This window comes from Rousettus aegyptiacus, unplaced genomic scaffold, assembly GCF_014176215.1.
Source record: "Rousettus aegyptiacus isolate mRouAeg1 unplaced genomic scaffold, mRouAeg1.p scaffold_m13_p_1, whole genome shotgun sequence".
In the NCBI taxonomy this organism is placed as follows: Eukaryota; Metazoa; Chordata; class Mammalia; order Chiroptera; family Pteropodidae; genus Rousettus; species Rousettus aegyptiacus.
In genome coordinates, this window is record NW_023416284.1 from 155838615 (window position 1) to 155855481 (window position 16867).

At 33.8% G+C, this 16867-nt stretch overlaps 1 protein-coding gene across 1 annotated transcript in view; it reads left to right on the forward strand.

Moving 5' to 3' along the window:
* RNF217 (ring finger protein 217) overlaps positions 1-15281 on the forward strand; it is a 110009-nt gene extending 94728 nt beyond the window's left edge. The window contains exons 4-6 of the mRNA XM_016161340.2: positions 1149-1350; positions 4213-4284; positions 5632-15281. Coding sequence (XP_016016826.2) covers positions 1149-1350; positions 4213-4284; positions 5632-5705 — 348 coding nt within the window. The 3' untranslated portion in view covers positions 5706-15281. The remainder of the gene's footprint in view (positions 1-1148; positions 1351-4212; positions 4285-5631) is intronic.
* The last annotated feature ends 1586 nt before the right edge of the window (positions 15282-16867 follow it).

Genomic DNA, 16867 nt, shown 5'->3' on the forward strand with positions numbered 1-16867 from the left:
GTTCCCAGTTGCATTAAAACAGTCACTGACACATTCGTCCCAACAACATCATGAGTAGAAATTCTCAGTAGCCAACTGGTATTTGGAACATTTAAATAAATTTTCTAAACAAAGATCTTATATATATCATATGTATTATATATGATAAAAGTATATATATGATCAAGAGAAGTGAGATGTGACTTAAACATAGCAAGTGCCTACTCTGTAATGAGATGAGAAGACTGTTTTTATTTGGTCCTGTTTTGATCACGTGAGTTTGTCAGTGTAACCAAATCTTTTCTTTAGCAAATGTGTTTTCTTGCATAAGTGCTCACTTAACAAACAAATCATGCACATACTTGAATGAAATATGGCTCCAGTTCATGAGTATCTTTGAGGATTCTGAATCACGTATCCAATTATATCTCAAAGAGTAGAACCTTGACTATAATACAGCCTCAGTGCTTGAGACAGTGACTGTCACATTGGGTATATGGTGGGCTATTCAAGAGTAAAATCTTTGTTATGGTATGGGAGAAACTATATTTACATGTTACTTGACTGCTGCAATAGAGAGGAAGATACTTAGGCTGCACAGATGGCAGGGTGCAAACAGTTTCATAAACATATTTGCAAATGATATTAGAGTTGGAAACTAAAATGGCATTGTGAATACACTTATAACTGTTATCATTTCCTGCCACAAAAGAGTTTTCTATTCCTCAATGTTTATTCACAAGAAGTTTCATACAATCCTTGCTTTTAAGGAATACTCTGTAATTCCACTTATTCCCCAAGCCATCTTGTTCTTTATGATTATAGCATAAACAAAATATACTTTCACAGCATTTTAAATTACCTTCTAACCATCGAGCTAGGTGTATGTCTAGAAAGATATGTGAGTTTTCTTTAGAATGTGTTTGTATGTTGATCAAAATCAGCCAACAGCACGAGTGCCTGAAATGTTATTGAGTGTTGCACACGTGAAGTATTTGATACAAATATCATCTTGGATAATGTGATTTTAAGCAAATTGACAGCCTCAGAAATGCTATGTAAGCTTTCATTTTGGAGACGCTTTCAGTGTTGTTCCATAACATTGGGTAGATTTTACTTTTTAAAATTCTAATAACCTTTTCTTCCTTTTCCCTTGTTTGCCGATCCAGATTCACATCCAGAGAACTGAAGGATGTGACCATATGACCTGTTCACAATGTAACACTAATTTTTGTTATCGATGTGGGGAGAGATACCGCCAGCTCCGTTTCTTTGGAGACCACACGTCAAACCTCAGTATATTTGGATGCAAATATCGCTACCTCCCAGAGAGACCTCATCTAAGGAGATTAGTGCGAGGATCGGTCTGTGGTGAGTATCCAACTGACTAGAACTTGGAAATGTAATAGCCATGGCAATTTCTGAGCACCTATGAGGTATTCTTAGTGGAGCTTTTACCCCCAAACAGGAGGAAGATGTTTGGGTTTAAAATTTAAAATTTAAGTTTGTTAGCAGGACCTTTTATGAGCAAGCAGATTTTGTTTAAAAAACAAATTATTAATTATACTGCAGACATGTGAAGTCATTAGTCTTTTAACTTTCTGAAATTCTATTGTCAGCCACTTGATGAGAGAAAATGTATATTTATTTTTATATTGATATCCTCCATTTATTCAGGAAGCATATGCAGTACAATTAAAAATATCCTTATGTTTCAGAATCCCCATAATAGAGTTCCGTTGTATCTGTATAGTTGATGTCATTGTATATATTTTTTCTATTGTATTAATGTTAATACTAATAGCTAACAGTTAACTAAATGAGTATCAAATGCCCTCACTGCACATAAACCCATGTTTAAATATCCAAGTGCTGTGCTTTTATGGATTGACATTTTTACCTCCCTCTTCATCCTCAGCAACACACAGTCTCATACATAACTATACAGATATAAGCACAGATTCCTGCTGTAGCCCAAGGCCACCACCTTTCTGGGATGAAGTGTTCTCCTCACTTAATAGTTCTTCCAATAGCACCCTATTCCTCTAGAATGTATGTACTGTAAGATTTCTTCCTCTCTTTTCATCATAAAGAATTCCATTCTTTCTTTCTCTGGCAGTGTTTCCTATGCACATGCAGTACTTTTTAACATCTTCCACATTTCCCCCTTTCTACCTACTTTTGCCTAGTTACTTCATGAAAATCTCTTTATATCTCTCTCTAGCCCTGCATCACTTCATTGTTATTGCAAACCAATTCCCTCTCTAGAATCATATGATGGTTTATCAGAACGAAGCTGGTGCTCATGATAATAGTTCTTTCAGGTAAAAACTAGAACATACATATTTTTAATTCACTTATGGAAACCAGTGCTGTCATTTTCTAAAATCTGTATGATCTCCATAAAAATATCCTTACTGAACTTTAAACAAAATTTTCCATAGCCAACAGCATTTAATAGAGTCAAGATTGGTTTTAATGATTTGCAGTGTTTTTCTGCTCATTTGTTTGATATGCTACATATTATAATTATAAAACCAATATCTGCTTATTAGTTAAATAGACTGTAGAGGGACAGCTAGAGAGTCTAGCTCCTATTTGTAACAGTACTACCATGAGAAAACGAACTCCGAATTAAGTTTTGAACTATAACCTATTCATAAGTCTATACAAACAGAGAACAACCTAAAAACACAAAATTCTCAATTTTATGCACTGTTCTTTTCTTTCCTACTTCAATGCCATTTTGGCAAGATATGGCAAGATGTTTCCTTCTATTTTTTAAGTACTATTTTATTTGACCATTATTTATTTCCTTTTTGTTTTTCTGTTTAGTCATTCTTAAATATGGGAAGTTGTTTTCTGTCCTATTTGTCTAATAATATTTTGGATGCATTTTCTTTGGGTCCTCTCACCACTTAACTAGATGCCATTAGAGTCTTCCTCTCAGGTCATAAAAGTCGAGTTATGTAACAGCCTGTAGAATGGATGGCCCATAGACATTGTCTGTAGGGAAGTATTTTCTCTGTAAGGTCTTTCTGTTTTTATTTTAAAATTATATGGTCGGCTTTTTATAGTTTGCTTTTCGGCCTGTTTTCTACTCAGTGTGTGTACACGTGTGTGTCAGACAAACCTGACAAAGTAGGGAGCAGTTAGCTTTAAGATAAGCTAGCCTTCCCACACATATTTTTCCACTTCTAGCACAGCTGCCTCTAACTCCTTTCAGACCGTAACTCCCAGTGGAGTGATTCCCACCTCTCTCATCTGCACATAAGGCTGGAAAAAGGGGTTACTCTGTACATCACAAACTTACCTTCTTCTGCCGTATAAGAGAGTTAGTTGTTAGATTATAGCCAAGCCCTCCTGCTTTCTGTCCTTTTGTGATGTAACCCAGTTTGCTCCCTCAGTTTGGGACTGCGGCCACCAAATGTGCTTGGACAAAGGCAGAGAAAGGGCCTGCTCTTCTCTCACAGCTAGAAGATGGGAAACGTGGTATAAATGCCATGTGGCCATGCGCCCAGCTACAGATTCTGCTCCCAGAGAATAAGAGAGACCAGAGATTTAAAGATGAACAGCAGCCTCTGACATGGAGACATCTCCCTAATAAGAACTAGGCAGATTATTCAATGAATGGTGTTTCAAATAAAAGTGACTGAGGAAAAATGCTTCATTTTCATTATTGGTAGTTTTCTCTAACAATAGTACTGAAATATACCAGTTGTAGTTCAGTTTATTAGGTGTTCATATTGTTAGTTTTCTTTGCACTCAGGAAGTAAATTCATTTTTTCGGATGTCGGTTTGGGCAGAAGCCCTCTGTAGCACTTACTAGTTCTCCATAGTTAGTTTGTGAGCTAACTATATTTTCGAGACACAACTCAGAATGTGCCACTCCTTTCTTAATCTTTCAGAATACTGAAAATTGAAAATGGAAGAAATCTAAAGGAAAAGCACAAAGATGAATGGTCCTAGTAGAATAAAGTGATCCAGTAGCTCTGGTTTTTCTTGCTTATAATCACTGCTCAATAAATGAGATTTATGTGACCGATGTGTCCAGTACTTCAATAAACTTACTAAACTTACATATGTATATTAGTTCTATACCTGATATGTTTTTTTAGAGAAATACTGCCTTAATTGTAATCAGACTTAAAAAAAAAATTGCTGAAATTATTGGGTAAATTCATTTTAAGTCTCTTTAAATGGTTTTACCTTTTTTTTTTTTTTTTTTTCCAGCTGGAAAATTATTTGTTGCACCTCTAATCCTGGTCTTGGGATTAGCACTAGGGGCCATAGCAGTTGTAATCGGTAAGAAATCCTTAACATATCTGAGATTAGAATCCTTTGAGTGCCATGGAGAGAGTATGAACATAAATGTAATAATGTGAGTTTGTTATTAAGTGGGCATGATATCTGTTCCATGCTTGCTTTAGGTAGACAATTGGCATATGATTTCAGATTCAGAGGTGCATGTGTCACAGAGAATGTATATGGGTGAGACATTTTCAATCTATGGACACTTTGATCCATATATCTTATGAATCATTATTAACCCCCTTTTGATACCAATATTAATAAAACTAGAATGTTAGTAATAGAGTCTGGTGGACTAGAACCCAGATTTTTCAGGTGGAAGCATCAAAGAAAAAAGATTCCGGTACACCTTGAGTGAAAAGGCGCCCTGGGTGAAAAAGAGACCAATGTGTGTAGGAACATATATGCAACACATACTTGAGCACTGACAAATAGAAAATGTATCAGTGATTTGTATAGTTTCAGCCATACAAGTATATTAAAATATATACTTTAAAGCAGTGGTTCTTAGACTCTAGCATGCTTTAGAATAAACCAAAGAGTTGTTTAAAGCATGGGTTGGTGATTCCTCCCCACAGTTTCTGATTCAGTATAAGGGTCCATGGATTTCTAGTTCTAAAAATTTTCCAGGTAATACTGATGCTGCTAGTCCAGAGACCACACATGGAGAACCATTGCTTTAGAGAACATTAAATTAAATGTTATAGATGTTATACTTTGATGATTGTTCCACGTAGTAGATGGAATTTAATTTTTTTTCCTTAATAAAAGTATTTTGCACATGTTAAATTCTGTTTAGCAAGTAATTTTCATGTGTACGATAGAATTATAAAGTAACTGATCTGTAAGTCTCTAAAATGAGTTGGAATTTATGAAGTAGATACTATTACTATTTGCATTTTACAATTGAGAAAATTAAGGCTTCCCAGGCCCTCATAAGTGGTAGGACTAGGAGTTGAACCTGATATTTGGCTCCACAGCCCACGTTGTTAGGTAACAGATAGCTGCGCCTGAAACTGAGGTGTGACTATTATAGTGTGCAAATGATGTGACTAGAGATAATGAGACTTAAACCTAAGGTTTGACATTTTGATAGAAAACATTATTCCATATTCAAACTGGTATTGCAGAGACTGTTAAAAAGAGGTGAAGGCTAAAGAAAAATAGTACAAAATGAAATTTTATAGAAGTAAATACTTTTCGTAGTATAGGTATCTTCCCTCTTTTCATTTTCATGTGTTGCTAAATAATGATTATTTGTAAATCATTTGCAAAATGGAAATTTTTCAGCTATATAAGCCTAAATGTTTCTCCTAATTAGCATTTTTTTTTGACTCCTAGGTTTATTTGTATTTCCTATCTATTGCCTTTGTAAAAAACAGAGAAAACGATCACGGACAGGTATGCACTGGTGAAACGCGGGTGATTTCATCTTACTAAACTGGTCCGTGAAGGAGTTATACAGAATGGCGCACCATCTGTGAGTCACGTCTTGAAAAACATGGAGAGGAACCTTGACCATCTCATCTCACTGTGGTTCTCTACAGACCACAAAGGCTAGCTCCGGTGCACTCCCAACATGGTATCCTGTCCTTTTCTTATACAGATTGCTGCTTTTAAAAAATGGTCACTTTCATACACTATAAACATCTGTATCATAACTCTGACCTTCTTAATGGGTCTTAGAAGAAAATATTTTAATTAAGAACCAGTTATCCTCAGAATTGTCTGAGCATACCTCTCCTGAGCATTGCTTGGACTGTCTTTGTATCTGAATCCTCCTCCAGCCCATCTTATGAGACTTGGTGTGAATAGCTGAAGTCCCACCTGTACCAACAAAAAAGGCCACTTTTTAGAAAATAAAGGCTCACCCATCATATACCCCTGTTTTCCTCTGTGGCCCAAGCAGTGTAATTCCTTCATTCTTCAGATGCTATAATTGTTAAAAATCTCAGTGTCCAAAGGGAAATAATGAAACTAAATGAGAAAAATCATGAGCTACTGAAGTGTATGTGTAGGGGTGTGAATGTGTGTGTGTAAATATCTGTATTAAAACTTGACCCAATAACCTTGTGCTTATCAAGTCCCATGCCTCTACACTATTTTTCCACATTTTCATAGACATATTTAAAGATGATGGTTCTTTTGTGGGCATAATTTGGTAACGTAGAAATAAAAAGCAGTGTAGACAATAGGCTACTTCTATGTTGACCTATTCGTTTGGACTTCTTGCTATCTTTGTCACACACACACACACACACACACACACACACACACAGAAAGAGAAATGTGTGCAATGTTACCACAAGGATCATCAAACTTTATAAACTGACAAAATAGACTGATTTTAGGAAACTCTCAAGGCCTAAACATTCATTCTTTTCAGATTTCTTATATTTTGGCATACATAAAATGATACAAGAAAAAGGGATGCTTTACTATGTATATAAACCCTTCAGGCAAATTAGTTAATTTAAATAGGAAATTTGCTATAGAGAAAATTGCTTAAGCCTTACAAATAAAAAATAAAAATAAAACCCCTATTCGGCTAATTTTTTAACGAAGTTGTAATTACAGATAATTCTACTCTCCTTCCAGGTGTGATGTTCTTTAGTACCCTACCCTCTCACCTCTCCTCTTTCTTTCTCTCTCCTTTTAATTCGTCCTCAAGTTTTTTTATAAAAAAGTTTTTGAAGGATTTTTCTTATGTTTACTGCTCATATGCAAAATAATGTGCTTTATCTTCTCATGGTGGGGTAATTTGAAAACAAAACTTTTGTGTTTGTGGGTTTACCTAACATATAAACTGCTTTTAAAGATAGAAACAAAAAATAAAAATGAAGGAAATATTTTCAGGAATTTTTACCAAGCTGAGAAGTCTTTAAAAATAAGAAAAAAACAAGTAAACTTGTTTCTAAATCCTTATATTAGCTATCTTCAGAGATGTAGCATTTATTTGACAGCAACCTTGAGTGAATTGAAATAGATTATGTAATAAAACATGCATTAACGTGGATAGTGTATTTTGTTGGGCTGCAGAGTATAAGAACATTTATCATTTGTATTTGACCTAAAAAGTACACGATAGTGAGGTTTACTTGTGTGGATAACAAGCCCACATACTTGCATTCTTTCTGAATACCACTCAGAATAGCTGTACTATAGTTTCTAGACTGAACTACTTCCAGTTAGAGGAGGCTATGGTTCTGTAATGGCATATTTCTAAAGCATAAAATGGTACAAGAAAAAGAGATGTGCTCTAGTTTCACAAAATCAACTTTCTATTCATCCATCCATACATCCATTCATTCAGCAAATATTTATTCAGTGCCTATTCCACATGCTCTAGTATTGAAACTGAGAGAATGGGAAATTCTAGCCTAAATCCAAGTAATTCTGTCATAAAGTGCTTAATTTTTGTAAATTCGTCTTTCCCAGACATAGCTGTTAGTTTGGTGATATGTGAATACGATGATTCTAAATCTAGTGGATATGTTTATGTATACTATCATATTATGTATGTATACATAATATTTCCATAGAAATATTATACATGTATACAGAATTCATGCATTTATGTATAATATATATACATATATAATACTTCTATTAATGTATATGAATATATATGCCATAAACATATATACCAACTGGCTAAATAATACACTCTCTGGTCTATTAGATGTTCTATTTTCTTAGGTTATTGTATCTGTTGTCTTTGGCCTACTCAGGGATTTTTATTCTTTTTTTGAATAACTTATCTTTGGGAGATATTTTTATATTATTTGGAAATGTTCCAGTTTTCAAATTACAAAGTGATATCTGTTTCATCAATGCTTAAGCTAGCATGCACTGTGTTGCACAGAATTTTTTTTTTCTACAGCATAGATTTTTTAAAATTAATGTATGCATTTTTTTTCTTTAAAAGTCGCTATATATTAGGTCTTTCCCCATTAGTAACTTCATTATTTGTGATTTTTTTTTTTAACTAAGTGGCATCAAGATCTTAAAAAGAGAAGGAAATAAAAAGGATTATTTATATGTTAGTGCCAACATTGAAGATAAAACCAGAGTAACTTCTGGGATGAATTCTAAAAACTAGAGAAAGAAGCATACACATAAAATAAATATCTATCCAACCCTGTCATTTTTAAATGCTTTTATTGTAAATTTAATATATCCTTATTTTTAAAAAATCAAACCATATAGAATTAGAAAATGAAAATTTCTCTGCTTAACCCACCCCTTATTTTCTAGGGGTAACCACTGTTAATGATTTGGTATGTGTCCTTCCACACACTTTCTACAAATATACAAATAAGTGTTTGTGCGTGTATGTGTCTATGTGTGTCAGTTTAAAAAAATAGAATAATAATATTCTTACTGTCCTGTGATTATTTTTCATTTTATTATTTATTGGTAGACATCTTTTCTTAACAGTTTAAATAGGTTTACCTCATTCTTTGCTAAAATACTACATATCCCATTGTGGGGCTATACTTTAATTTATTTAATTAGTCCTCTCTGGAGTGGACATCGAGATTCTTACTGCTTCTCTAATATAAAGCATCAGTGAAGATCCTTTAAATATGTGGTTGTCACTTTGTGTTAACATTCCCATAAGTTTTTAAATTTGGTTTTCATAAAATATTTGTAATAAAATTTTAATACATTTTCAGTAAATGGTATCATAGAGGTAGTACATTTGAGACCTTTATCTTAGAGAAAAAGAAAGACTATGTAGAAGTGCATAATTTTTAACGAAAAGCATCTCTTGCAGGATAATTTTCCCCCTGTTTGCTTAGCCAAATAAATACCTTGCCAAGATGCATACAAGAAAGTCTTATTCCAATAAAAATAAAATGTAATGAGATCTCTATAAGATATCCGAGAAAGAGGCATTGATATTTGGATTGCCTAGTTGTAAAACTTGAGGAATTAAATAAAATAGCCAAATTGATCATGTTTATCACATTTTTTTTAACGCTATCCATGTTCATGCATGTTGCTCCACAAAGGAACTTAAATATGGCATTGTGAAAAATAGGAGGCAATATGTTGGCAATTAGGAATGACCACAGTTGTCTACAGAAAAATATATTAGACTGTATGTGAGGTTTGATGGTTTGTTGGGATGCTTTATAAATTGTAGAATAACATGAATCATTCATTTTACAGTGACTCCCAGCAATTCCCTTAGAACTTCTGTGTGTGACATTAACAAGAGAGGGGTCAGACCTTTTGGTACAAGCAGCATCCTGTCGCCACCACCTTGATTTTCTGATAGGTGCTATTGTATCCTTAATGTAGAACAGACAGGAAAACAATCAAAGATAATTAAACACCAGTCAGGTTACAACCTGATACCTGTAATTGTACTTTCTCTGCTGTGGTATCAGGATTCAGTGGTGCCTGTCGGGAGATTTCCTGTTCTGTGCCACCCCCATCTCTTGAGTCCTAAGGCCCCAGATGAGCCTTTATCTTTCAGTCCTACCACTCAAATAGATGGCCCATGGATCCCTTAAAATACTCTCAAATCACTGTAATCTCTCCCAGTCCCTGGTGGCCCTCCCCAACCTCATTTTTCTCTACTCCTCTGATACTCTAGCTTCTCTTCACTAAAAGAGAGGGAGAGAGACAGGAGAGGGTGAAAACTCACTCTGACATGTGCAAAGCATCAGCATTCCCTCCCGACCTTTGTCAAATTAGAGTACATCTGCCAACACCGATCCAGCTTCTTCCTCATTAAACAAATACAGTCATTTTTAACATTAGGCTTTTATCCTGCCTGTTAAATTCATAATTAAAAAAAGTTAGTGGCCTAAATAATATTAGTTGATGTACTTCATTAAGTACCAAAATTTTAAAAATTCATGCCAAAAGCCATTTTAGATTTTAATTTTATAAACGAGCTGCACACATGCCTTAATGTGAGTCTTCCTATTGGATCATGCTTATTCTTTCATATTTGTTGTGCCTGAAATCTATCCCAATATTGAAAATTAAGTTTTCCTGTGGTCAGCTCTATTGTTTTGTGTTAATATCTATCATAAATAGAGCCTTAAAATTCAATAATGCACTTTAAAATATTTGTGCCATTTAACTAATTTGATAGAATTAAAAAAAACTGATTACATATATTTTGATGGAGACAGAATAACAGTGTTAGCAAATATATGTCACCTCTTTAAATTTGGAAGGGAAGAGGGGTGGGATCTAAAACTGAAAATTTAAAACAAGTAAAATATACCTGAAAAAATGCAGCCAAGTTTCTGAAATTATAGTAATCCTAGAAATTGGTATCAGAAGCTAAAACACAGCTAGTAAATTAGTAAACATTACCTAATAAGCTAGTTGGAATGTTTGTTAAAAATATTTTACTGTAAATTTAACTGCATTTTTGTATTTTATGAAATCTATAAAAGAAATTCCACTGACTAGAAACAAAGTAAATCAAAACTACCACCAATAGCCAGTTTGAGCATATTTGTTTTTCAAATATTTGTAGCTTAATTATGACATTTTCCTCCTCCTATGGAAAATAAGTTCCAAAATCTCATTTTTCATATGTATATCCACAATTTTTACTTTAATAAAACTTAAATAATTTTACAGAAGCATTAAGATGTCATCAGAACAAAATCAAAGTTCCAAAATTTGGGGAGTATTCGAAATTGTGAAATGTTAGCTTTTGGATGCAAACCAATGATGCAAATCTTTAAAAGAGATATGTAGTGGAACTCTTTTGTAACTGTAGTTTTAAGGATAGAACTAGTACTCATTTCATAACCAAGAAGCAGGAAGTTCTTTTGGAGCATTAGCTGAAACCTTTCTATATCACATACCTTATAGATCCCCATGTATAGTGCCAATTTTAGAAGCATGTGATTATATATATTATAAACTTTATTTTTTTTTGACTAAAGAAATGACTGTTGAGAATAACAATATGGTCTTAAAATGCAATAACTTATTTTTTTAAAACACAAAAGATTGCCACTGCTTTTTTTGTTTCCATTTCCTTTTAACTTATAAAAAAATTATTAGGTGTATTTAACTCTGCATCACTTAGGTTATACAGACTTATTGGCATAGAAAATATTGTTTTAGGACTGTCCCACTTTTTTGTCACTCTGTTGCATCATTAATATTAAATGGCTTTCTTCCCTTGTGAAGTGATATTTTCATACTTCAATAGCAAGTGGCTGTTTTCTTTTAGATTTCCTGGTTAATTTGCTCCTCCCCTCTTCAGTCTCCTTCCTATCTTGGCTAAATGTGGAATTAATTCTGTCTCACCATTAACTCTTTTGACTCTAATGAAATTAAATTCAAGCACTGAAAGAACTCCATAATTTAGCAATGATAGTGGACATAATTTACCTTGGTTTATTTTATCTGTAAATTGAAATGTATCAGGAGTACCCGGAACACTGTCCCTCTACTTAATAGGAGCTGGAGAACTCTGCTAGCTCTTTGACAAGAAGTAAAATGAATGAGAACACATCAGTTGGATTATAGAGCCTAAGATACTCTGAATCCAAGCTTCAGAAATTGCTTCATGGATATTGTAAGGTCACTGTTGTGTTTGCATATTATTTGGACAAAAAACACATGTGGACATTTATTCAATGTGATTTCAAGTCACTCATGGTTCATCCAAAATGGCCAAAAAGATGGTTTATCATCTATGTTTCAGCAAAAAGTTTGACAGCTTGGGCTAGGGGCTAGATTTATATAGTGTTATATTTGTATATAAAGACTCGACCACAGATTCATACCTTGTGAACATATTAGACTTTTTGATAATCTAAAGTAGATCATATTGACTATAACTGGCATTAGCCCTATCTAAAGAAACCATTTGTCATTTGCAAATATTCAACTTTTTCATTGATATGATTTCGATATAAGCCATACTCAAGATATATTTAACATAGGTTTAGTACATAATATAGGAAAGTTCAAGAGAGAGTCAAACAGGTGTTACAGGGCCCCCAAAATTACAAAAATCATGTCACTTCGAGTTCTTCCTTATAGCTAGCAAACTGTGCTGCCAGTCATTGGTTCCCTACAAAGTTTTCAGGTGTTCACCTTATGCCCCAGCTCGAGAAATAGTCTCAATAATCCAGTAAGTTCTTAAAATAACATTTTCATTAACATAATATATCCTCAGTGTTCACATGTACTTTCATGGTTCCTTTCAAGTAAATACTACCTAATATTTGATATAAATATCATGTTATATGTTCCTTTATAAAAAAATTCCAGATAAAGTATCATGATTTTTTAGCAGCTGGCTATAAACTCTCTTTCTAAGACACATTTTTTTTTTAAGTTCCATATGGTAACAGCTTACTTTTGGTATTTGATCATTTTTATCATAATTAAAATTTTTTAGATGGCATTGAAAAAAGTAAATCAACCTTATAATTCATATGAAACCTAGAACAATAATTGATATATATGTATACATATATATATATTCATTTATCTTGACATGGACAGTCTGTTACAGATTTTTAATATGAAAATTAATTGACAATCTTGTTGCTTATGAAAGCAATTATTCAATAGTAAATTTTGAGAGGTCACAGAAATAATTTTGTGTAGAAAGAATACAAAAACAGTAGTGTTAAAGTTAGGTATGTTAACACATTATTTATTAAGAGGCCACAACAGTTAGTTGTTTTCTGTTTTAAACAAAATTGATTATAAGACATAATTATGAGACAGATATATTTATGTATAGGTATAGCTATTGCAAAACTGTGGGACAATTAAATTATTCACATTCTCTTTTTCACAAAGAGTAAGTTGCTAAAAAAAAGGTTTGGATGTTTAATCTGTTATAACTGTATATTTAGAAATTACAGTTTTATGGAATAATTCTCATCTCTTATTTGAATTGTCAGACCATATCTCATTTTAATTAAATTCTCATGAACAGTAGCAAATGAAAAGTGATTTTTTAAATTTTAAGATGAATGACTTTCATTAGTAGTTTGTACCAGTTCTTGTCCATCATTTCATTATATTGCTTATTTTTCATTTTTTGTAAAATTTGTAGTCACTTTCCAAATAATGTCATAATATTTTTATTTTTAAAATGAGTCTAGTTGAAAAGAGATTTTCTTTACTCTTTCAATGATATTAGAAAATATTTATGTAATTTTATTTTTAAACTTTTTTTACATTTCATTAGCCATGTTATTAATTTTGGTATAAAACTAAGTAGAAGGAAACATTATGAATTTATTTTTTAAAAGAAGCAGGTAGAAATAAATAAGAAAATAGATGATATGAGTATCATGTAGAAATCCCTGAAAGAAAATTGGAAGTGAAAAAAAAATTCTGTTGAGATGAAAATGTTGGAAAATAAGGAGCAAAAGACAGACCTTAATTTCCTACATTGTTATAGTAATCAACTTCTTATTTCCAAATGAGTAGTCTATGCTGTTAGTTCCATGAATTGTGCTTTTAGCATAATATAGAATTTCCCCCACTTTAGTGTTTATGTATTCATTACTTAAAAGAAAGGGAGAAATTGGTGAATAAAAGCCAGAGAAACTGGTTTTATTACCATTTTCCAATAGCACTAATGTATAGTCCCTCTAACCTTTCATATGGTGCTTTGTGTGATGAGAGTATATAACATTTATATATGTTATTAGTGCCTTATTTTTTTCACTTGGCTTTATTTCTTATCTAAAGAGCCATATATTTTTTGTGAGTGTTCCTTGGTCCCTCTATTTAAAGTCCTGATGAGACAGCGTATCTTTAGAGATGTATATAGGCTGCATTTGCTATCTTAATCCACTGTATTGTAGAATTGCAGGTTAGCCGATGTATTTTTCTTAAATCTGTTGTTCATTTTTAAGCTAAAATATAAAACATATTAAACAATAAATTAAAGCCATTATAATTGAAATATGTTTTTAAACCACAAAAGAACAATGATTACTAAAATTTAAAACAGAAGTTGGAATGGTTGTCAGTCTTTGTATCTATAGCTCCAATTAGGATAAAACTACGAAGAGCATTAAAAAAGAAATGTAATTATGTGATACTTCAGGAATTTGAGCAGCTCTCTACAACTCGTCTTTGGAAATATGGGATCTGTAATCTACTTCTACACAGACGCTGAAGAACCATGGTTTTGCTATTTACATATAGTTATTCATTTACAGTGATCTGTATCAACACCAAAACACTTTGTACAATATATTATTTTGTTCTTCTTTGTCTTTGCCTTTTGTGTTAGCTTTATACAAAAATTTATTTTTGTTCTATTCTTTATGTACCATAATATATAATTCAACTTTTCCTGATGAATGTATGATGAATAATTAAAATAAATCATATGCTTAGAATAGACAAAGACACAGGCTGTATATGCAAATATGTGTAAATATTAGACAAAGAAAAAAAAAGAAAAAGAATCTTCCTGCCAACAGATATGTCCTGCTGGACAGGACCTGGAAATTAACGGATTTTTTTTTTAAGTAGTGAAATTTAAAAATCTATTACCTCAAGAATTTTCAGTGGGTATGTATCAGTGTACTGCTCCTTCTTATTAAATGCAGTCTCGCTTGCTACCGGCAACCCAGTATAGGCAACCCAAGTGTCAGATCCAACGAATTTTAGGGGCAAGTCTTTCAAAATAGATACTTTGAAATATTTTGGCATCTAATTTTAGACTTTCACTAATGTCCTTATGGCCTTCTGTTGTGATTGGGCTTTCTTTTTTATTGTTTTTGATCGGTTGTTTTAGAATGGAAGGTTAATCTTAATTATGAGATCAGATCTCGCAGAAGGATGTAATGACTCTCACTCTACTTGGATGAAAATATAATGGGAATCAACTATTTTGATTGTCACTGTATGAAGTGTTTGTTGTATGGTTCCTGTGGAGTGCTGTTTACTCCCATGATGTGTGCAATACACCGTGCAACATCATCTAGCAATGCCTAATAAAAGTTTTTAAAAGAGAAGAATCTTGTCTTTTTTTTCTAATAGATTTGTAATTTAAAGCAATTAAAAGGTAAAATTTGACAGTGTCAAAATTCATGTGCATAAGTAAATTTAGAAAGAGTTATTGAAGTCATGTCTGCACTAGATTCTAAAAAAGGAGAAGCAGGAATGAACAAATTCATGAGTGTGCTTTCTGGAAGGTGGGTCATCTTGGGTTGCTGTGGAGTGATTTGAGGAAAGCACAGAAGACGGTGAAAATCACCTGAACATTCTTTATAGGCTGTGATAAAGAAGCAAATGCTGTGGAAGTGAGAGTGTGACTTTTAGGGTGGTGACTGCTCCTTAGACGGGCTGGATGGGACACCCCCAACATTAAGCAGAAGAATTTCATTTCACCATCTCTATCTCCAACAAATTGATTGTTTTGCTTGTATTGCGTATGAGGCTTTCTAGGAAGATTATGAATTCCCTGAGGTCAGGGATCATGTTCCGCTCATTTTGTGTCCCTTGGGGCCACTGTAGCAACTAGTAGGTACATCACAGCCTCTGAAATTCTTGTACAATAAATGCCAAAACTATTTAGAAGTTGAGATTTTTCCAAGATTTTTCAACTCCAGGAATGATGAAGCCAGGGATTCAAAATGGACTGTCCTACTCCAGATGGGTGAGCACACTGGATTTTAATTAACAGAGCAGCAGAAGATGGGAAGAACACTAGACAGGAAATGGGAAGCCTAAGCTCCAACCTTGGCTTCTCATCCTCTAGCTTGTGTGCTTAGTTATGTCACCTTTTTGCGCCTTCTAATTCTCTTCTATCTTAAATTGGAGGGGTTGTTTTAGATGATTTCAGAAGAAATATTTATCTAGTGCCTGCTATGTGTTCGTATAGTATATTTGTTTACATAGTATGTTCACATGCATTCTTATGTAAGTCTTACGTTCCCCTTGTAGTGTTATTGCTATCCTCATTTTACAAAGTTTACAAACTAAACAAAACTAAAAATAAAAGTTAAGCGAGTTTGAAAGTCACACAGCAAAAGCTTAATTTAAACTCAGAGCTGCTGCCTGCCAATATTCACTTCCCTCCCCTGGGAAAATTCTAACATCTTCTGAGAAAAAATAATGAGGGAGATATCCTTTTACAATTTCAACATCCTTTGCCCAAATCTCTAATTCCCATCATCAGCAAAATAAAACAAAAATAAGTATTACCTTTTTCCAGAGTAGACCGGGCTCCCAGGGCAGCGGCCCTCCATGCAGATGCCCAGGCTAGGCACAGCCAGTCCAGCGGAGGAGACTCCTGGACCACTGCAGTGCTTAGATCCAGGGCTGCAAATGCCTTCCTTTGGGGGAAGCAGGCTGGTGTACAGAAGCATCTTTGTCCCAAGTAACCCTGGCATAAGGCTGTGGGAAGCCTGGAGAGCATGGGCACTCAGGCTGGCTATGGGCTGTGACTGCCCTGGAGCTAGGTGTCTGGCAGGAAGATGGCTGTTCAGGGAGAGGTGCCAACTGTGGGGTGCGTGTTGCCCATGCACTGCTAGCCGCCTCCCTCCCCCAACCCCCACCCCTGTGACCCCCCACTGCACCCAACCCCTTCACTCCCACC